The sequence below is a fragment of the Neovison vison genome, chromosome 3, assembly GCF_020171115.1.
Source record: "Neovison vison isolate M4711 chromosome 3, ASM_NN_V1, whole genome shotgun sequence".
Lineage (NCBI taxonomy): Eukaryota > Metazoa > Chordata > Mammalia > Carnivora > Mustelidae > Neogale > Neogale vison.
In genome coordinates this window covers 19,761,247-19,783,808 of record NC_058093.1, presented here as the reverse complement: position 1 = coordinate 19,783,808, position 22,562 = coordinate 19,761,247, and the positions used below count along the sequence as shown (strand labels likewise).

Here is a 22,562-nt window from a genome sequence, read left to right as displayed (position 1 = left end):
TTACAGCGCTCTTGAATTCAGCACACCCAACTCTGGGATGACAATACAACTCCAGGAGTTGAGCTGCTTTCCAACTCTCTTCAATGTAACAGAAATTCAACTAGAATAAAGATAGCATTCAAAAGACCAGGGCAGGGGGTTGGGGTTGGGGGAGAGAGAGAGAGATCTCTGTTAACATGCTCTGGGGAGGTCAAGGTGAGAAGACTTCGGAAATGTCTTTGGTCAGCAAGAATCTGGTCTATGCCCTAGGGATGTGAAAAAAGTTACACAGACTCATAGCTTCATATACTAAATGTGTTTTCCTATTCAGCCATTTAAATCTTGAATCAAAAGAGCCCATAAGCTTCCAAAATGAAATGTGGTGTTGGAAAAGACTAGGGATCTAAGTAGGAGCTGACTCTTATTTTTTAAGTGCTAACACATTAAACTAACAGTCAGTGAGAGAAAAGGACATTTACCTTTTTCTTGGCTTCTGCACCATTTATAGATACTTCCACTGAGCGGTTTTTATAATAGTGAATAAGTGAAAACCCACATAAAAGCTATCTTTAAATGCCATAAAGATGAGTAATCTAAAGTGTTCAAAGTCATCTTTGCAACAATACGTGGGCAAATTTTCCATGGTCTCATGAGGCAGCTTAAGAAGGATTTAGATCTCTATATCTCTAACTATAGATTCCGTCTAGAATTAAAAGAAGAGTTGAGAAGAAAATAATTTAAAAGTTATTTTTTCCTTTTGTTTAGATTTTATTTATTTATTTGACAGAGAGACACAGCAAGAGAGGAAACACAGCAGGGGGAGTGAGAGAGGCAGAAGCAGGCTTCCAGCTGAACAGGGAGTCAGTCCAATGCGGGACTCGATCCTAGGACCCTGGAATCATGACCTGAGCCGAAAGCAGACACTTAACGATGACTGAGCAACCCAGGTACCCCAATATGCTATTTTTTTTATTCTAACAGTCATAAAATTCTGGAAATAAAAATGCTTTTACTCAAAACTATAATCATGTTATTACTGGTTTTCACATTCTCATAATTGTTGGTAATTTGTCATCACAGTAGTTAAAATAAATTCTTATTTATTCCCTGGTTGACTTGGCATAATATTGGTTTCCTGACAAGGAGAGTAAAAATGTCCATATGCTTGAGAGAACAATCAAAGGCCTTGGAGTCAAACTGAACTGGGCTCAAATCCGGATCCATTCCCTTCCATCGGAGCAAGTTGTCTACCTTCTGATTATCTCTACATTTTTGAAATGGTGATAACTCCACAGTGTGTTATGAAGATTATATGATAAAATAAACAGAAAAGGCTGAATTCAGTTTCTATGCTATTCCTACTCACAGGGAAGGCCATCTTTCAGCCTAAAACTTCCCTGGCTGAGCAGGCAAGAGCTTTACTGAGGAGTTGAGTCCCTGCGTGTCTCATGGAGAGAGGATGAGGGTAGAAAGACATAGGCAGAGCAGACTAAAAAGAGACACAGATTGAAATCCTACTCATAAATCCAACTTAGTAACCCTTTAGAAAAGTTGAGAATGGCCTTTTCTGATAAATATTTATGTTTCTAAAATGAAACAACTGCTGGTTTAAAAAAAAGTGAGTTTGGCAAATAGGCAACTTTCCTCCCTATAATACATGCATCATATAAAATACGATAAACGTTAGGGAAATAATTGATTTCCGTGAAGTAAGCAGGTAAATAACAATTATTCAGCATAATTCTAATGAGCCATTATAATTCTTTCCATATGGACCATCTATAGAAATCTCTGTAATAGGTTTCTTTGGGTTCCATAACATAGTACCACAAAGTTAGTGGCTTAAAACAACACAAATTGAGGGGTGCCAGTGTGGTGCAGTTGCTTAAGAATACTACTTTTGGTTTCAGCTCGGGTCATGATCTCAGGGTCCTGGGATCAAGCACCATGTCCAACTCTGTGCTCAGCACAGAGTCTGCTAAGGATTCCTCCTGCCCCTCCCACTCGTGCTCTCTCTTGCTGAAATAAATAAACACATCTCTTTTAAAAAACACACAAGTTGATTATTTTACAGTTCTGTAGGTTAGAAGTCCAATAAGGAGTATACTGGGCTAAAATCAAGGTTACTCTTTCTGCGGGTTCTAAGGGAGAATTATTTTCTTTGCCTTCTCCAGTTGCCTACATTCCTCAGCTTATAGACCCTTTGGCCATCTTCATAGTCAGCAACAAGAGGTATTCCTTCTTACATTATGTCACTCTGACATCCTCTTCTGCCTCTCTCTTCTACTTTTAAGGATTTGGGGACTATGCAGGACCTACCCAGATAATCCACTGATTTTAAATTCAACTGATTAGCAATACTTAATTCCATGTACAACCTAATTCCTCTTTGCCAAGTAACCCCACATAGTCACAGGTTCTGGGAATTAGTAGGCAAATATCTTTTGGGGGAGGAAGGGTGGGCATTATTCTGCCTATGATAATCTGTAAGGAAGATCACCTGAATCACATACTAGTACTCTCTGGCTGTAAATAATATGCTGCAACTCACACATACCTTATTCATTCTCTTCCAACAATTCAAAAACAGTGAAGTTCTTTCAGCAACTTTAGTGAAAGTGTTTCTAATTGGTTTAACAAGAGCAGAAAGAGACAATGTTCTGACAATACGAGTTATGTGACCAAGATCATTTCTGTTTATACCAGACAGTGGAATTCTATTTTCTCTGATATCAAGGTTTCTTTGGCTATAGGAAAAATAAGGTATCAAAATTAATATCCATGTCAACAAGCCCTATATGGCTGTCTTCACACACCCCGTAACCTACCATACAATTCTGTCCTTTTTGCATCTAGAACTTGCTGTATCTCCAAAGAGAAAAATATCTGTTGTGTTAGCAATAAGTCAGAGTAATGACTTGGAAAGTGAAGCATAGTGTGGTTGAGATCTGAAAGCACAGAAGCTGTGGGATGAATTTTTTTCTTAATAAACTCATCTGAACAGAATATTTGTGATTTCAAGTTTAAATATCACTACACATAAAAATAGTTGGTTGCAAAAAAAATGAAAAATAAAAAATAAATTCTCGGTTGCTTAACTTTATTAGAAAAATTAAAATTATATAGAATGTCACTCCACAAGAACATTTTATAAAACTATTGTTAAAGTTTATATAAGTGCATTGTCTAGATCAAGAGATGTAAATTAAAGGGGTCTGGAGCCAAAGCAGGTAACAGAAATAATTGGATGAGGCCAATGGGCACTGGGTGTACTCGCACCTTTGTTGTCCCATTTGAAAAGGTCAGCTACCATTCAGCTCTAACAGCTGATTTTTGGTCCATAAGATTGTCTGACATTTTTAAAATTGGGAAAAATATAATTTTTATGTGGAAAACATTTATATTTTCAAGGCTGGCAACTTAACAATATGCTGCAATCTCTTGATAGAGCAATAAAACCCAGCTATGGACCAAATTTAGCTAATCACCCAGTAGTTTGCACTTCTGAATCTAGATCAGCCAATCCTTAATAACTACCTAATATTTTACTTGATAAAATTAAGATTAGTATAACTTAATTATCTAATTGGATGCAACCATCAAAACCTGGAAGAAAAATTGCGTACACAGATGAGGTAAAGAGCCTTAGCATGCACCTAAGGGGTTCTTTGTTCCTTACTGGGAATTGATTAATGCCTTATGTTTCGTTATGGCCCTAGGGCATAGTGTAGTATCTGTCAAATGACAGGTTTTAAGTAAATATTTGTTTAATTAATGAATAACTGAACTTTTGGAGCACCTAAGTGGCTCGGTGGGTTAAGCCTCTGCCTTCAGCTCAGGTCATGATCTCAGGGTCCTGGGATCGAGCCCCACATTGGGCTCTTTGCTCAGCAGGGAGCCTACTTCCCCCCTCTCTCTGCCTGTCTCTCTGCCTACTCATGATCTCTCTCTGTGTCAAATAAATAAATAAAATATTTTTTAAAAAATGAATAACTGAACTTTTAAATTTTGATTACTCTGAGGATTATACTCATACTTGTTAACATGAAGAATTAGTAACCTAACCTTAAATATGAGGTTGGCTTAGAAAGTAAGAACACTTGGGGTGCCTGGGTCTCAGTCAGTTGGTCATTGGCCTCTTGATTTCAACTCAGATTATGATCTTGGGGTCATGAGATTAAGCCCCATGTTGTGTTCTACGATCAGCATGGAGCCTGCTTAGGATTCCCTCTCTCCCTCTCCCTCTGCCCTTTCCCCCACCTTACGTGTGTGCACATACACATGCATGATCTCTCCAAAAAAAAAGAAAGAAAAGTAAGAACCCTTAATATTTTCCATATTATCAAAAGATACATATTCTAACAGTTGTTATGTTGTACTGACCAATAAGGTCTTATTTTTTTTTTCCAGTGTTCCAAGATTCATTGTTTATGCACCACACCCAGTGCTCCATGCAATATGTGCCCTCCTTAATCCCCACCATCAGGCTCACCTAACCCCTCACCCCTCTCCCCTCCAAAACCCTCAGTTTGTTTCTCAGAGTCCACAGTCTCTCATGGTTTGTCTCGCCCTCCAATTTCCCCCCAATTCACTTTTCCTTTCCTTCTCCTAATGCCCTACATGTTATTCCTTATGCTTCACAAGTGAAATCATATGATAATTGACTCTCTCTACTTGACTTACTTCACTCAGCATAATCTCTTCCAGTCCCGTCCATGTTGATACAAATTTGGGTATTCATTCTTTCTGATGGAAGCATAATATTCCATTGTATATATGTACCATATCTTCTTTATTCATTTGTCTGTTGAGGACATCTTGGCTCTCTCCACCATTTAGCAATTATGGCCATTGCTGCTATGAACTTTGGGGTACATATGATCCTGCTTTTCACTACATCTGTATCTTTGGGGTAAATCCCCAGAAGTGCAATTGCAGGGTCATAGGGTAGCTCTATTTTTAATTTCTTAAGGAATCTCCACAATGTTTTCCAAAGTGGCTTCACCAACTTGCATACCCACCAACAGTGTAAGAGGGCTCCCCTTTCTCCACATCCTCTCCAACACTTGTTGTTTACTGTCTTGTTAATTTTGGCCATTCTAACTGGTGTAAGGTGGTATCTCAATGTGGGTTTGATTTGAACTTCCCTGATGGCTAATGATGATGAACATTTTTTCATGTGTCTATTATCCATTTATATGTTTTTGGAGAAGTGTCTGTTCATGTCTTCTGCCCATTTTTTTTTTTGACATGATTATCTGTTTTTTGAGTGTTGAGTTTGGGGAGTTCTTTATAGATCTTGGATATCAGCACTTTGTCTGTAGTGTAAGGTCTTTTATAACATAATGGAGAAAAGCCAGGTTTTAACTCGAAACTGTAATGTAACAACAACCCAAACCCAAACTAAGTATTTGTATGAAAATTTTATGTTACAAAGTGCTTTCCATATGTGACTTCTCTTATCACCAGAACATTTCTCTAAAGTAGACAGATATTATCTTCATTTTAAAGATAGAAAACTTGAACTACAAAGGAAGCTAAGTGATTTTATAAAGACTTGCAGAAAATTAGCTATAGAACTGAACTTAATCTTTCCACCCATGCTCTTTCTTTCCTGGTAAGGAGACAGCCTGCAGTGTGACAATAAAGCATAGAATCAAATTAATTAAATTTGTACAATGGCACCTTCCTAAACAGAATGGGAAGGAAATTACTTCTGTGTGGCACAGAAGAGGAAGGCAAGAATGAGCATAGAAGGAAAGTATAATATTTTTCAAGATGGTGTGTAGACATCAGGGTACCTTATTCATCATGACACCAGTTGAATGTTGGTTAAATCATTCAGCACAATGAGATTGATCAGCTTGACCTGTGTTGTTTCACTTGGAAACAGATTGCTCTGTAATATATTCATTTCATATATATATACATATATCTGTCTATCCCACTAGAGTGGAAACATAATGAAGGTCAAAGTTTAAGAAATAATAAAAGTTCTTAAGCACTCTCTATGAGAAGAAACTAATTGAATATTTTCATTGGTTAATGAGAAACATATATATTGGTGATAGTGAAGCTAGTGGTTAAGAACACAGGACTTGAAGTCAGTAGATCTGTGTCAGAAACCATGTTCCATCAAGGTCTAGCTGTGCAACTTTGGGCAAGTTACTCCACTTCTAGGAGTCACAACACCATCTGTAAAGACGGTGACAGTGATAAAACTGAACCATAAGTCTGCAGTGAAAATTAAAGAAGTTAATGTTTGTAAGAAACCAGCAGGATGGTGGGTGTCTGATATGCACTCAATAAATGTTTCACTGCTACAACATAATGAAGGTTCAAATTCGGGAAAGTGCTACAGCTACATGCTGATCCCTGCAGTTTTGAAGAAGGAGCATTCGGTTGGTTCTCAAAAACAAAGATGCTGAGAGAAAATCTTTTAAAATGACCCAAAATGTATTTTTAGAACAAACTTTTAATGTTAACATAATGGAGCAAAGCCAGATTCCACATGCCATTTGGAATATAATAATAGAACAAAGGAGGAAAAGGCACAGTGTGCCTATCACTACAAATTGATTACAAACAGAATCGGTTTGCAGACACAAGCTCACTGACAGAGAAAACCAGGTGGCATGTCAAGGTTTTCAGGAGCGAAGACCTGAGATTTGGCTGGTCATAGAGGAGACATTCAAAGGAAGGAATAGGTGCAATACTATCTTGATGATTTTCCTTGTTTCTAGAAATAAACATATTTCACAAATTTATTATCATATCAAAGTCCAGCCTCCTTTTTATTTCCAGTGTGTACTTGTGCTTAGCTCTTACATCGTTCAAGATATGTTTTCAGATGCTAATTGCTCCTAAGCACAGGCAAAAGGAATGAAATTGTAGAAGTACTTTAAAATGAGGAAAAGAGAATGTTGATTTCTTAAAAGGGAAATGACACATATGGAATGATCTCCATCATACTTAGACTGATATTTTTATGAGAGAAAACTAGAGCCACGCAATTGAAATGGTTTTCTACCCAAGCGCAGCAGGAAAAAATGAACAATCACAGAGCACGTGCCACACCAACAATTTAGAAGAGAATTTAATGCCAAAATAAGGTAATACACTACTCCACTGACACCTCTCCTTCTGGGTCTTTACTGTGTGTAGAATCCAACCCGTGCAACCTGAAAACTTCTGGGAAGTAACGCTTTGAACCCTGGATCTTCAGTTCTGCGGCTCACGCAGAGCAAGGCCAGTCAAACCAACACCACCAGAAGAATCGGCTCTTGGAAGTCGCAGGTGTTAACTCAGAGAACGTCCTCGGTTTCTCCTCTGCTTCCTTCCGGCTCTGGGTTCAATTCCAGCGGCCGGGGGGACGCCGCCATGGGAATCTCCTCTCGCAGCCTCGCGCTCCCCTCCGGGGTCTCCTCGCGGATCAGGTGCGGCGCGCAGTCCTGCTCCGAGCTGCTCCAGACGCAGCCGGGTAAAGTCACGTGGCAGTCGGGCTGGCGGCCGGCTGTGCGGGGCGTTTTGCCGGAGATGAGCACCAGGCGAGCGCTGGCTGCCCCCTGCGACTGGCTGCTGCTGCTGTGCGTCAACGTGGTGAGCACCGAGCCGTACCTGTGGCCGCCGCAGGGGGGCGTCCTTTTCCAGTCGATGGACAGGCTCCACCGACTCCACAACTTCTTCACCTCAGACTGAACCTAAGTCGCAGGAAACACGGGGCGTCAGAAACCGTCAGGGAGACCTGGAGCCCTGTGACTTGGACGTTTGCCCGTCAGTGACGGTTACCACTGAGTTTCCACCCTGGGTGCCAGCGACTTGTACATAGTCTCTCTCGACTTTGATAAACCTCGGAGATAGGGACACTCCCTGGGGTGAGCCAGCGCAGGCTTTGAGGAAGGTGAAGGGGCTTACCCAAGATCAGTATTTTAATAGACTTTCAAATGCAGCCCATAGAAGCGTCTGACCTGGAGAGCCTGCGTGGCTCGGGCAGTTAAGCGTCAGACTCTTGAGTTCATTTCAGGTCATGATCTCAGGGTCCTGGGATAGAGCCCCCTGGCCTGGGCGCTCAGCCGGGGGTCTGTTCAGGGATTCTCTCCTCCTACCTCTGCCCCCACCCCGCCCTACTTGATACTGGTCTCTCTCTCAAATAAACCAAGAAAGAAAGAAGGAAAGAAAGAAAGAAAGAAAGAAAGAAGGAAGGAAGGAAGGAAGGAAAGAGAGAGAGAAAGAAAGAAAGAAAGAAAGAGAAAGAAAGAAGGAAGGAAGGAAGGAAAGAGAAAGAAAGAAAGAAAGGAAGGAAGGAAGAAATTAAGAAAGAAAGAAAGAAGAAAGGGAGAGAAAGACAAACATCTGACTTGTAGGAGAGGGAAAAGAGGCTTATGGGTTGGAAGAGAAGGAGAGAGAAATCGTGCCAGCTGTGGCTGAAGAATGGCATGGAATTTACTCAACCTGAAATGTAATACTATCACTTTTCCATAAGCATCCTGAAGGAGGAAAATATGGGGAAGAAACTTATACCATGAAAAGCAAGCACGCAAATGCATTGTTAATGGGGTGGGGTGCCTGCTTCCAACCTGTGGTTTGAGGATTCTATTCTACTGTTATTGCCATTTACCAAAAAAGGAGCTTATCTGGAAGTTCTGTAGAAAACAGTAGAAATCGGGTTAGCTGGTGTCACCTGAAAAAACAGTCGGGCTACTTGTCCCTAGCCAACCCCTAAATGAACTGAAAGCATCCCGTAACCATTGTATAGTTATAAATATATCAAAATATTCTTTCTTGTCTCAAGAAAACTTTTTTTGTTGTTTCTTATAGAACTTGAAATTAAATATCAGTTTAAGTATTGACTGGAATACAAAATTCACTGTCCTTCCAAGTATCAGTTTACACTCTTACAAGTTGGTATTTTGCTATCAGAGTTTCCAACTGAATTGACATTGAAAAGTGCTAGAAGAGAAAGACTCTAGCTTATTTAGATTAATTCTTGCTTTCCTCAAAATCATTTATGATTGAAATATCTCCTTTCTCCCTACTCATTTTTTCCTGTAGCTCCTGGGAATCCTAAAGAGATTAGGTCACACCGTGATGGCCATTTACAAGCTTACTTGGAGCTAGAGCTGTGGGATATGGGACGGGGGTGGGGGGGTCCTTCAAACCTACCTCTCCATTGCAGTAGCAGTAGATGATAGACACAAAGAATCCCTGGGGAACAGAAGAGAAGGTTAGCATGCTGACAACTCATGAAGCTCACAGCACTCAGGCCCTTGTTCACAATACATACATTGAAAAACTGGGTTGTGTTTTGCTTCCTTCAGAAAATTTTATTAACTATTCTCTCCTAGTGTTTCCAAATCTTTAAGTTTACATTATATTTGTCTGAGATCCTTCCTTGGTGTCAGCTGAACCAAACAAAGTAACGGGATAAAACACTCTAAGACATACAAATAACTGATTTCTTATTGGAGGCCACGGCATGGTTGCAGTCAAGGACCAAACCAGGCCCTGACTTGTGTCTCTTTTAAAGTCCAGACGCCTTGACAAGGGGTTAAGGACGGGAAAGTTGAGTAACACTGAGGAAGGGTCTGTGCTATGTGTCGTGCGCTCGCCTACGTGACTTCCCACACGCTCTCCCTACGGAAGGGAACAATGTGGTCAGGGTCATGAATTCTTCGTTGGTCCTTGTTGATCCTGTGCTTCCCATAACCCACTCCCTGGTTGATTGTCTTGCATCAATAGTAGCTAATGGCATCAGCCGTGACTACCTGGCATCACGAGGTTTGCTTGTAGTTAATGTAAACTTGTTTTAGAAACCTGCGGTCATCTGACTTGATACTGATGTATTACTCCTTCCATTGTGGTTTGCCTTATAAATGCTTGTAAGATGTGGAATAAAATCAGCCCTGTTGGACATCCTCCTCAGTGCTCCTCCTGCCCCGATCTCTTTGTCTCTTAATTTCTTTTCACCATCCTCTTACCCTCATGTTCCTGGTCGATTTGTCGTGCCGGCCACGACAACTTCTATTATATTAGCTTCATTTATGTTGTCACTCAAGGATTACAGAATATCCCCTGGTTGGTAAGAGATATTTATACACTGCAAATGCTGGAAACTACAGACCTAGGCTATTATATGGTAAAAAGACAAAGAAAATTTTTGTTTCTCATTCAACAATATTTCTTGAGCTTCTACAGAGCAAACTGCTCAGCATGCCAGGAATAAACGAGTCAATCAAGACAGAGAAGGTCCCTGTTCCCTTAGAGCTACATTCTAAAAGGAAATATGGATGATGGATAAAATATAAACGACTAGCCACACTAGAAAAATATAAAATAATAAGAGCTATGCAGGCCAAACAAGTGGCGTGAAAGAGAATGGAAAAGATACAATGAATGGGGAACTCAATGAAGGCCGAGTTGAAGAGATGGCATTTAAGCTGGTTTGAGTGACAAGAAGAAGGCTTGTGAATATCAGCAGGGAGCACCTTCCAGACAGAGCGAACAGTAACTCTGAGCCCCTGAGACAGGAATGAGCTCAAGGAACAGAAAGTGTGGAAGTGCTAGTGGGGCTCAAACTTAGCAGGTGACTGGGAACATGGCGGCACGCAACGTCACAGTTGGACAGGATTCCTGTCACAGAGGGCTGTGCATGGCAACAAATGGCATTTGGATCTTATTCTGAGTGCAGTGGGAATCTCTGGGTACTTCTGGTAGATAACGGACATGATCAAATTTACTTTTAAGATCCTTCAGACTCTTGTATGGAGACTGGATTAAAGGCAGCCACGGGAGGCATCAAGTGAGTAGCCAGGAGGAGAAGAACGGTGTCTACAGAAAGCCATGTGAGAGATGATGGTAATCATATTTTCAAATGAGATAAAAGGGAAAGAAGCTACTTTTTCCTTTTCTCGCCCTCTTCCCTGTCTGCTTTTTCTTTGGCTTTCATTTATTTTCTATATACACACGCTACTCTGTACACATTACATATTCTATAACAATATGCTTTCTTGTCTCACTGCCCAGGCGTGTTTGTGAGAAGCAGCTCCTGCTCTGGTCAGAGGTTAAGAGCACAGACTCCAGAGAATAATGCCTTTTCATGGCCCTGTGGGGACAAGTCCCTGAAAGCCTAACAGAGGGGCAGAGAACAAAGTTGCAAGGGGGGAATAAAAGCAAAATGCAAGAACCACATTACTAGCTGGCACGCTCTACCTGAAAGGAGTTGAAGAAGAGCTCACAGTGCATCCGGACCTCCCAGCCCAGCCCTGTGAAGGAGTGGGGCAGGCACAGGAACACGATGTAGTGCACTCCAAAGACCAGCACAAGGACCAGGGTTGATTTGGCGAGTTTCCTGAAAGAGAATACCAAGCCCTTATATTCATCAACTTCCAGTGCCCGTCAGTAGAGACAGCTTGCTGGGAAAAAAGCAAAGCTTACTAGAGCTAAGGGGGGGCTGCATTTTTTCCATCTCTTTCGACCCCAAGGCTTTTGCTAGCCTTTATTCCCCTCCCTCCTCTTCCTGCCCTTTTATACTAAATCAAGTCACTTATTCTCATTTCCCAAGATTATTATCCCTTAAATCTTTCTAATCCCATTTCCACTCCTCTTGCATAAAATGCTAGTTTCATAAAGCCATGAAAAGCCCTTTTTCTCTGCCCTAAATTTATTTTAACATCTATGTTTGGGACTTAAAACAAGTATTACCTCCATCCTTGTTAACTGTCTTTACCTTCATAGAGTACATTTCTTCATTTTAAAATTAACTACCCCCTAAGTTCTTCTTACATTTGGATCTGCATTAATCATTTTGTATTTTCTTATAAGCTGCATGTGGTCAATAGTTCCTACTTTTCTAAGTATCCTCTGTCAAATATCCTACAAAATATCTACAGTTCTAGGTTTTGTCCTTTTTTTTTTTTTTGCAAACTAAGCAATTTGACTTTATTTCCCATAACTACCTCTTCATATACATTTTCTTGCGTAACTGGAGGAACCCCAGGTTTCCAAGATGTTGGTTGATTCTAAAATGGCCCCCAATGATCCCTACCTGGTATTTACATTCTTGTTAGTCCTCTCCCCTTGAGTGTGGGCAAAGACCAGGAACTTGCTTCTAACTGATCAATTACAGCCAAAATGATGAGCTGTCACTTCCGTGATTACATTACATTAGAGTATAACTTTAATTTTGCTAGTAAAAATGAAAGTTTATTTTGCTAGTAAAAAAAGAGAGTTTATTAGCAAACTCTCTCCTTTGCTTGGTTAAGGACACAAGTAACCATGTTGTGAGCTACTCTGCTGAATGGGAGAGATGGCAAGGAGAGGTGGCATTGGCCAACAGCCCGCAAGAAACTGAATCCTGTCAACAATATACTTGGCTATGGATTCCTGGAAGTGGATTCTTCCCCAGTCTTAGGATAAGACTGCAGTCCTGACAGCCATCCTGACTGCCATATCAGCTGAGTCTTGTAAGAGATTCTGAAGCAGGAGACCCAGCCAAAGCATGTCCAGACTCCTGATCTAAAGAAACAGTCAAATAGCAAGTGTGTTGGTAAGCCACAGATATTTGCAGCAATCCATTTGCACAGCACACAACTGATACACCCAAGCACATCATGTGTTTCTGTTGTACTTTTTACCCAAGAAATAGCCAAATCTGGTTGATTCTTTATTTCTCAAATATTCCCTTCTTTACATATCATTTACAGCTCAGTAATCTCAAACAACTGCAACCTTCTCCCTCTCTCACTAGTCTTACCTCCAGCTACTTTTCTTCCTTCTTTCCTACCTCTCTTCCCTCCTTCCTTCCTTATGTACTTTTACAAACTTATTTAGTTCTCTTCTTGGAAATAACCTGTATGAGTGAAGCCAAACAGAACTGGATTCAGGTTCCAGACTTGCCATTAACTTCTTGAGTGACTGTAATTCAGATTTCTTTTCTCTAAAATGAGGGAACAGGGCCCAGAAGTTTATAAGAGCTCCCACAGTCTAACGCTTTCATAGGGAGGATCATCTTCCAGACACATCTATTTTCCTACTATAACCATCTTTCTGGCTCCTGTAGGAGCTGGGTATCCCACAGAATCGTACTAAAATGCCTAAATTGGGCATTTGGAGTTGCACACCTGCCCCATCCCATTCTCCTCTGCCTCTTGTATCTCTCACTAGTGCCCAGGCCTTCTGCTCTTCTTGGCTCAGAGCCATCTGCTCTGCCTCACACCCAGTTTCCCTGGTGGCCTAGGGGCTTTCTCCTATGAGGCTCTAGTCCCACACTTCCTACCTTGACTCACCAATAGTCTATACTTAATTTGAAAATTCTACCTAAACTCTGTTTCATTCAAGGCAGCATCCCTGATAAGACAATGGATTTCTCTGACCTAACTCATTCTCTCAACTTTCGGAGGCTCCTCCTAAACCCGCCTAGTGACTATCCTCTTCACATCACTGCATATATGAGCAAGACACTGTGAGTATCTTTATGATGCTGTAATTCACTCTAATCAGATAAAGGGGAACATACTTGCAGAATTTTAGAAGTCTTGGTTAACATCAATCTGAAAAAACAAAAACAAACAAACAAAAACCACCCTGCACTTCTTCCTTTAAGATGAATGGATAAATCCCCCTGGAGACTATTCTCAAAATCAAGCTAACTTTAATTGCTACTATTGTGTGTGCCTAGGAGCCAAAAACTAGGCTAAAACAAAAAGAAAACAACAACAACAAAAGCAAAGAAGAAAAGAAAAAAAAAAAGATAGAAAAGAAAAGAAGGGAGGAGACAGAGGGAGGGAAGAAGGAAGGGAGAAAGAAGTAAAACACATTGTGAAAAGATCACAAATGAAAAGTTTACGGAGAGTTTGGTTCAATGCAGAGTAAGAAAAAGCTGTCAGACTAAAATTTATTGGGAATCCTGCTAGCTCAGCCGTCTGGGTTTTCTCTCTCCCTTTATCTGTAACTAGGCTCTTTTATAAAAACTCTGTAGAGATAAAAGTGAACTTGTAGAAAACCAAAATTGAATTCATTTTCTATTGCTATGAAACAAATCACCACAAATTTAGTGGCTTAAACCAATATCTATTTAGTCTCTCTCAGTTTCTAAGAGGTCCCCCAGATCTTAACCACAGACCTCACAACATGTCAGATTACTTCTTCAAAGCCTGCAAGACAAGCTCTCTCCATGCTGCCAGTCACAGGAGTGAGTGACTACCCCATCGCCTTTCCAATATAATGTAACCTAATCAAGGGAGAGATTATCCCATCATAGGTCTTGCTCAAGAAGGTGTATGAAGGATAAGAATTATATAGGGCATGTACACCAGAGGTAGTAATCTTGTGGGGGGCGTGGGTTCATCTTAGAAATCTGCCCTCCACAACAGTGCAAATAAGTTCTGTCCATAGAAATGCAATTTGTGTTCAGTGCAATGCCACTAATTACAGTTCTGTGGGTGTTAATAATTTATTATTTGCATCCATTTGTAAATTCATTTTAACATTCATAATTCTCTGTTAAACATGTGTAATGCCTTACCATTTCCCTCATTAATGAATGAAATAAAATTTTCGAGGTGTTTCATTTATGATTACATCCTCTTTTAAAATTTATCCTTCAATGACAGTGAACAAGTTGAAGCAGAGGCATGTGCCTGGCCAATGTATACATGGGTCATCTATCTGTCTGTTCACTTATAAAGATGGATTTTTCCATGGACATCAAATCATGCAGCCATCCTGGGCACTGATTTGCTTGGTGTCCATCTGGCCATTCGTGCACATTATACATCTTTGCAGCCCGGCTCTCTGAAAAGGCACAGCTGTCTAATGAAATGATCAGGGCTGCACCAGCTGAAGTGGCCTTCTGGCTCGCTGGAGACATGGGTGGGGCTCTGCAGCCAAGAGCAAAGCCATGGGAGGAATATAAAGGAATTAAACGGTGTGTAGGACTCAGCGTCCTACTTAGAAAACAGATACCCAATTCTTGCACTCTCTCTCTCTCCAGGTGAAAAGTGCTGGAAATTTTCTACTATTCTTTTAAGAGTCAACTTAGCTTTTTAAAAAAACAGTACTTAACCCTAAGCCTCTTTCAATCCCTCTTGAGCTGGAATTAATCTTTCCTTTTTTTCTATACACATAACATTTTGGAAGTGCATTTCTACTAGCACTGTCCTCATTTTAATTAAATCAATATCTCTCCCTCTCTCTCTCTCTCTCTCAAATTTTTTTCACAGGCAGAAACCGTGTCTTCTTAACTCTGAATCTCTTGCATGGCACAAGAAGGGTACTCAGTCAATGAAGCCGTTGGCTGTCACGCTCCTGTCACTTAGAAGGGCTCCCACAGTCTAACGCTTTCATAGGAAGGATCATCTTCCAGACACATCCATTTTCCTACTATAACCATCTTTCTGGCTCCTGCAGGAGCTGGGTATCCCACAGAATCGTACTAAAATGCCTAAATTGGGCATTTGGAGTTGCACACCTGCCCCATCCCATTCTCCTCTGCCTCTTGTATCTCTCACTAGTGCCCAGGCCTTAGAAATAAGGATAGAGGCTCAGAAAAGGAAAGTATTCACCCTAAGTTAGATAATGAGTAGAGGATTCAACCTTAAAATCTGTCCTCTTTACTATCATATTGCATAACAAACACTGATTGCATTTATTCCAAAAATAATAAATATGATTTTTGTCTAATGTTAAATAGAAAGTCAAATTTGCCAAAATATTCAAGTGTTCTTTTCCACTGAATTTTGCATTTTTCATATCTCATGTTCTTCCAGTCCTGGCAATCTTCTCTTAAGGGGATTGAGTTGTAATATAAAAAAGAACGAAATGCATTAGCCCTATTGTTAAATCTGATAGATTATTTAATTTTCTACGCAATTTGTTTTAAAATAACTAATGTGAACTACAAATACGTAGAATGTCACTTTTGAGGGAAAATGGGTAAAGGATATATGTTATATATTACATACATATATGTATATTATTTTTACAACTCTGTATTACTTGTATGTTTTATTTTACCTCTGTATTACTTTTATAACTGCATATAATTCTGCAGTTATCTCAAAAGAAACAGTTTCTTAAAAGCTGACTGTATTATTTCATTTCAGTATTTTTGTTAAGATTTTATTTATTTATTTGAGAGAAAGAGAGCAAGAGACAGAAGGAACAGTGGGAGATCTAAAACTCAGAAACTAAATACTGAATTCTCAAATTACTGCCAAGTAAGTAACCACATGTTTCTCTCCAAAAAGAAAGACGAAGTCATTCCTCACCATCTTATCTGTAACTTTGAACATTATTAAGAATTTAAATATGTTTCAGCTACTTTAAAAAAATGTATTTGGCAGGTAAATACTTTCCTTGACTACTCTTAGCCTAGACCCTGTTCAAATTAATGGCTCCAAAATTTAAAAATTTCCAGGCCCCAATTATTTAAAATTTATCCTGAATTTATCCTGAATTCTAAATAGTAAATTATTTTAATCTTTGATAAATGTTTCTCTTCTGTTATTTTGAGAAATAATCTCCTATGAATGAACTCAAAGTATTGTCTATTCTATTTTTTACAATAATTCACCCTTTGTTCTCTCCAGAGTTTCTCAAATCTCTTGGGAAACTTTTAACTGAAAGTACAAGTTCACATCATTCAGAACTAGAGAAATAGGAGCTTTTATTCAAGGCTAGAAAAATAAACAACTTTCAGAAACCTTTGTACTGTTCCACTTTACGGAAAAGAATGGAAAGCTATTTACGTTTTCCATTGTTCTATCATCCCTTGGCCTTTGTCTTCATCAATGGGATGTGACATGAGACATGCTAGGAGTATAGCAAAGGGCCATCACTGGAAACTCTCAGGCACAATTTATAATGCTACCGCTAACAGCACATTACAAACGGCTGAAGTCTACAGCTGCTGGTTTGTTCATACTCTGCAGCCTATTCCAGACTCCAATCCACACCCAGCATCTTTTCTTCCTGACAGTGAATGTTACCTAAACAGTAGAGGGAAATGACTCAACAAAGGGCTTTGAGAACATTTGTGACACAGTACCAAAATGCTGACTATGGTTTCTTCCTTTCTGTGTCTCAGATAGCATTTCCTAACAAACCAAGACAAAAAGAAATAGATATTTATGAAGATCAATTCCACCAGAAGATCAAGTCCACCAGACTACTGGATGTGTATATCTAGTTGGGTAGAGGCTGTTGTTATTCAGAACTCCCAAAATGATCATTGGAAAAAGTTGACACACCCTTAAGAGAGTTCAATAATGATTATAAACACTCAATTTTCCCCTTTCTTCTTGAAAGACTGAAAAACAGACCTCACTCAATCAGTACATTTGAAAGTTCTTGAAGATTTACATTCAGTAGAGGCCACTCTGATGGACCGATTGGAAACAATACAGCAAAACCAATTTCTTGATATTTTCAGTTATGATATATTATTTTAAGAACACAGATAAAATTGTCTGCCAAGATCATCAACAAGAGATTTTCTAGGAAGTTACACAGTTTATGGGAAAATTCGAATATGCTAAGAACAGATTAAAAATTTATATTAATTAATACTTAAAACTTAAACACATTAGGAAGGTTTTGGGTTATTTAAATTTTCCTAAAATACATATACTTTCCTGACAAATTGTACAATTAAACCAAATGAAAATTAATATGCATAAATTTATCTCTCAGAGACATTTCAGATCAATCAATATCTGTTCTTTACTCTAAATAGTAGCACAAATATTTCCTCTGGTGCGTACCTGTCCCGCAATTACCTGTATTGTTTTCTTGTGTCATGCCCAACTGCATTGGTCTCCCAGATTTTGGTAGCCAGAACTCTAACAGTATTCAGAAACAAAATAAAATTGAGCTGAAAGAGAAGGTAATATTGAAAAGCATTATTAAGGGAGTCTTCAAGATTTTTATAAAAATTTACATAAATTAAACTTCTTTGTATTCAAAAACTGAAAATTACCTATTCCACAAATGTGAATGAGGGACCCTGAGATAAGATATCAGATGGTTAGTGATTCATGAGTTGCCCTCGTGAAAACATAGAGATAAAAAGTCTCAATAGCACTGAATGGAAATACCAGAGGACGATCTGTCAGAACGAATGGGGAATTTCCAAATGAAAGTTAGGATAAAGTCCTGTGGCAGACTGGCAGGATAAAGGATAATAGTTATTATGTAAATATAACTAGCTGCCCTTTTTGAAATTAATTTCCCAGCTTCTGTGTCTATTTTAGGGAGAGGAATAGTAAGAGTTGTTTGGGGGATGGTGTCCCTCTTGTAACATGAGAAGTATAGGGTATTGTCTTAAAAGATCCGTTAATAAAATATACCCATGTACACACACACTGATAGCTCCTACACCAGTTGGGTAAAATTCCAAATAATTACTCTGAATAATTTAGGGAAGTAGAGAATAAAGGTGAATTAGGAATTAAGTTATCAACTACTTATTTACTATTCTAAGTATATGAGGTGAATTGACTCTTAAGTCGTCAAAACAGTTCCATGAGATAGGTATTTCATTGTCCCCATTTTGTGGGCAAAGAACCTGAGTAACAGCTTCCACAAATTATCCCTGATCACACAGTCGCAAGCAGCAGCACCCTGAAGCCTGTGCGACCTGGATAATGGAGAGTGGGGACTCCACCATAACACCATGCTGCCCATAAAATAGAGTTGAGTTATAGCAGATTGAGATGAAGACAGAAATTTCTTAAAGAGCAGGATGTATTAAGAAAAGATTGTAAAGAATCTAAAATAAATCAAGTTTTAAAATCAATATCAGAAACAGCAAACGGTAGATCCAACAAAGCAGAAGAACACATTGAGCAATGTAGAAGACCACTGAAGATTCTCCCCAAATTGGGGGATAAAGAAAAAAGACCCATATGACAAGGGGAGAGATGTTTACAAGGATGACATGGAACTGAGAGTCATCGTGCAGATTTATTTCTCTCTCTGTAGAAAGGATTATGATAAATTGAAGGAATCAATAAAAATATGAGAGGAAAATTTCTTTGCTAAAGGAAGATCTGAGTCTATAAGTGACCTTACACACCGGGCAAATGGAATGAAAAAAACAAGACCAAGTGGAAACTTCTGGTGAGATTGTTAAATTTCATTTTAAAAGGTGTAGAAATAATTCTAGAGAAAATTATTTAGAGAGTCCTTGTATCTCTCATGTGCACTTTCTCTAAAATTTTGCTTAAAGTTCTACTTCAGGCAAAGTACAGATAAAATAAAGAAATAGGAAACTGAGAAGGTGAAGAAAATGACCTCTCCCTAAGCATTAAAACTAGTCACACATTGAATAAATTTTATGCAAATATGGTTTTTAAATAATGCAAACATAAACATTAGATTCTTTCTCAATTAAAAATTTAAAGATGCAATCAAAGTGAACCACAAATGAATCAAAACAAAGAACTCAAAATTTAAGTTTTGAAACCTCTGGCCCTTCAGGCTATCTCAGAGACTTAGTTCCTGGAGTCCCCTTTGCCTGGATCATTCTTCCACTCCCTCTGCTCTCCTTTCCTTACTAGGTTAGCTCGTTCCTAGGTTTCAGGTTGAATGTCAGCTTTTCTCAGCTGTTCCAGCCCTACCACAGCACTTGTCATATTTAAATGTTCACCTCACCACTCTGCTTAACCTTCATAAGAATTGGTGTCTTTTTTTTCAGTCAGATTTTACTCCCAGATACACAAACACCAATTAATAGAATTACTGCTATTCTAATATCCAAAGCCAGAATTCAGTGAGGGATCCAACTTCTATTTTAAAGTTTTGGTGGAATGCCTAGGAAGCTCAGTTGGGTAAGTGTCCAGCCCTTGGTTTTGGTTGAGGTCATGATCTCAGGGTCATGAGAAAGAGCCCTGTATTGGGCTCCACGCTCAGCAGGGAATCTGCTTGAGATTCTCTCTGTTGCTCTCCCTTTGCCCTTCCCTCCTACACTCATGCTTGTTTATGTGCTCGATCTGTCTCTCAAATAAATAAATCTTCAAAAAATTAAAATTAAATAAATAAAAGCATTGGCAAATAATTTTTGATAGTATATATGGAGCATATTTATTTATATAAAACCATGCTACAAATAATGCAAGTATGAAAAGCAAATATTTTATCCAGAGTTGATATATAAAATATTATAAACATTACCTTAAAAATGGAAAAAAAATCTTTTTCCCATAAATTCAAGAAAAAATCTTGACATGTTTTGGAGTGCAAGTGAAAAGAACATGGTCAAAAAATGTAGTTATAATCTTATTTTTTCACACTAGCTATGTGACCTTTATCTGCGTAGGCTTTAGTTTCCTTCTCTAGAAATGAAAAGCTTGCATGAAATGGAACTCAAAATTTCTGTAATCATACCTAACTTTGCTTTGGGCTCTTATTTAACCTCTTTCCTCCTACCAGTTCTCCAGGACATCTACTTTGTATGCCAGCTTTATTTCTCCAACAAGTATTTATTGAGTGATCACTATGGGTCAGGAAGCCTGCTAGGTACTAGAAATACAGACATTTAGGAAAATATGGTCCTTACAGCTTAGTGTACAAGATAGACTTTCAACTATCAGAAGTTTTATACATTGTGATGATCTAGAGAAAAGCTCACCTTGCTCTTTGTGTTATAACAGGTGACCTAATTTAGAATGGAGGCATCAAGAAGGCCACAATGAACAGTTGCATTTAAAGGGAAGGATAGAAGGAAGCACATTCCAGGCTTCTCAGAATGCAGCACAGAACATGGAGGAGACAGAGATGGACAGGTTCAAGGAACTGGAAAAAAAAAAAATGTGGATGAGGCATGACACGTAAAGGGTGCGAACATAAGTGACTGGGTCTTCCCTAGACTACTGGGGATGTTGGATTTTACTGTAAGTGCAGGGAGCTTATTGGATAGGAACACTGACTCTGAAGTTAAAATCCCACTCTACCATTCACTAACTGTGTGATTGGAAAGATTCTCCACTTAAAAGGTCAGATAAATATATGTAAATAAAGCACTAAGAACAGTGGCCACTGCATGGCACTATGCAGTGTCTGTTGTTATTATTTGCATCATCCTTTCTAGCTTCAGGACACTGAACAGCTGAAAGGAAGGGACACTTCACTCAAGACACTAGGATGGAGTTCAGGGCACTTCTCTTCCCTTACAGACTGGTTCTACAATAAAATGAGGGAATCTTAAAGGGAACGGTGATCATTGAATTATAATACGAAAACAAAAAGGTAATTCAGTGAACAGAAAGGTGCTCTTGAATCTTTGATTTTTTTAAAAGATTTTAGTTATTTCTTTATTTCAGAAAGAGAGGGAGCATACATCGGGGGAGAGGGAAAGAGAGAGGGAGAGTATCTCAAGCAGGGCTCAATCTCACAACCCTGAGATCGTGACTATGATTTTTGAGATTAAATGGATATTGTGATACTGGAAAAATACTAAAGAATTCTTGCTTTTAAGGTGTCATCATTTAATCAAGAAGATGAAAATGGATTTCATCTAAGTTTTCTTTAAAATGCATATGCAGGGCGCCTGGGTGGTTGGGCAACTGTCTTCAGCTCAGGTCATGATCCTGGAGTCCCGGGATGGAGTCCTGCATCGGGCTCCCTGCTTGGTTGGAAGACTGCTTCTCCGTCTGGCCTGCCCTCTTCTCATGCTCTCTCTCGCTCTCATCCTCTCTCTCAAATAAATAAATAAATAAAATCTTTAAAAAAAAATAAAAATAAAAAAATAAAATGCAGATGCATTGAGCATACCATCATTTCTAGCTCCCTTTCCCCAATAGGGAATTTTCTAGAACTTCTATAATCACCTAATTTTACTGTTTTTCTTTGCAATGTGGAAATCTCAGCAAATAAACTCATGCATCTTGACAGTTGAGTAAGTAACTAAGATCTGCAAACAAGAAACAAAGCTTTGGTTAAAAATCAACTGTTTCAATGGAGGATGTCTCGTGATGTACTTTTGTCCACTGTTCTTTGCTTCAATTCTTAATTTGGTAAGGACTTCTTGGAGTTTTAATACGTCTTTTCTTTTTGTCAAATGAAAACTCGTACTTAATGTTCCTAAATTTGCCCACGTTTTCATATAATATCTAATTATCTCATTTCACAATTCCAGTACAAGGCACTGAGGACACAAAAAAGTAATAAGACCTAAGTTATCCCCTTAAAAAGAGGATGGTAAGCAATGGATGAACAAACACAGTGGAGGAGGAACTAGGAAGAAAGAAGATGAAAGGCTAGCAAGCACAGATGAGGACAGAATATCAGTGGATGAAAGGAAATAAGAGTAGTAAAGGCTAGACACTACTTTATAAAGTTGATTTGTATCTTTAAGTTCACTAATGTTCCCTAGGGATACAGTTTATCACTAGATGATTTGATGGGATAGTTCATCACTAGACTAAGATACCAGTACTTCATTAAAATTACAATGATAACAGTTTATAAATTTAAGTCATTCATTCATTTATCCACAGTCTGTTCCCAGCTTCTCCTATGATATTGAAATGGGATCTAATTTGCTAAAGGGCTGTTTTAGCAAGGATACAAACTGGCTTCTCTAAAAG

The 22,562-nt window shown here is 38.9% G+C and overlaps 1 protein-coding gene across 1 annotated transcript in view; it reads right to left on the bottom strand.

Moving 5' to 3' along the window:
• Positions 1 to 7,283: 7,283 nt before the first annotated feature.
• Positions 7,284 to 22,562, bottom strand: part of PTH2R (parathyroid hormone 2 receptor) — an 85,270-nt gene continuing 69,991 nt past the window's right edge. Inside the window, exons 10-13 of the mRNA XM_044240835.1 lie at positions 17,754 to 17,848; positions 11,188 to 11,326; positions 9,142 to 9,183; positions 7,284 to 7,679 (exon numbers count right to left, since the gene is read on the bottom strand). Of these exons, the coding sequence (XP_044096770.1) occupies positions 7,284 to 7,679; positions 9,142 to 9,183; positions 11,188 to 11,326; positions 17,754 to 17,848 (672 nt within the window). The remainder of the gene's footprint in view (positions 7,680 to 9,141; positions 9,184 to 11,187; positions 11,327 to 17,753; positions 17,849 to 22,562) is intronic.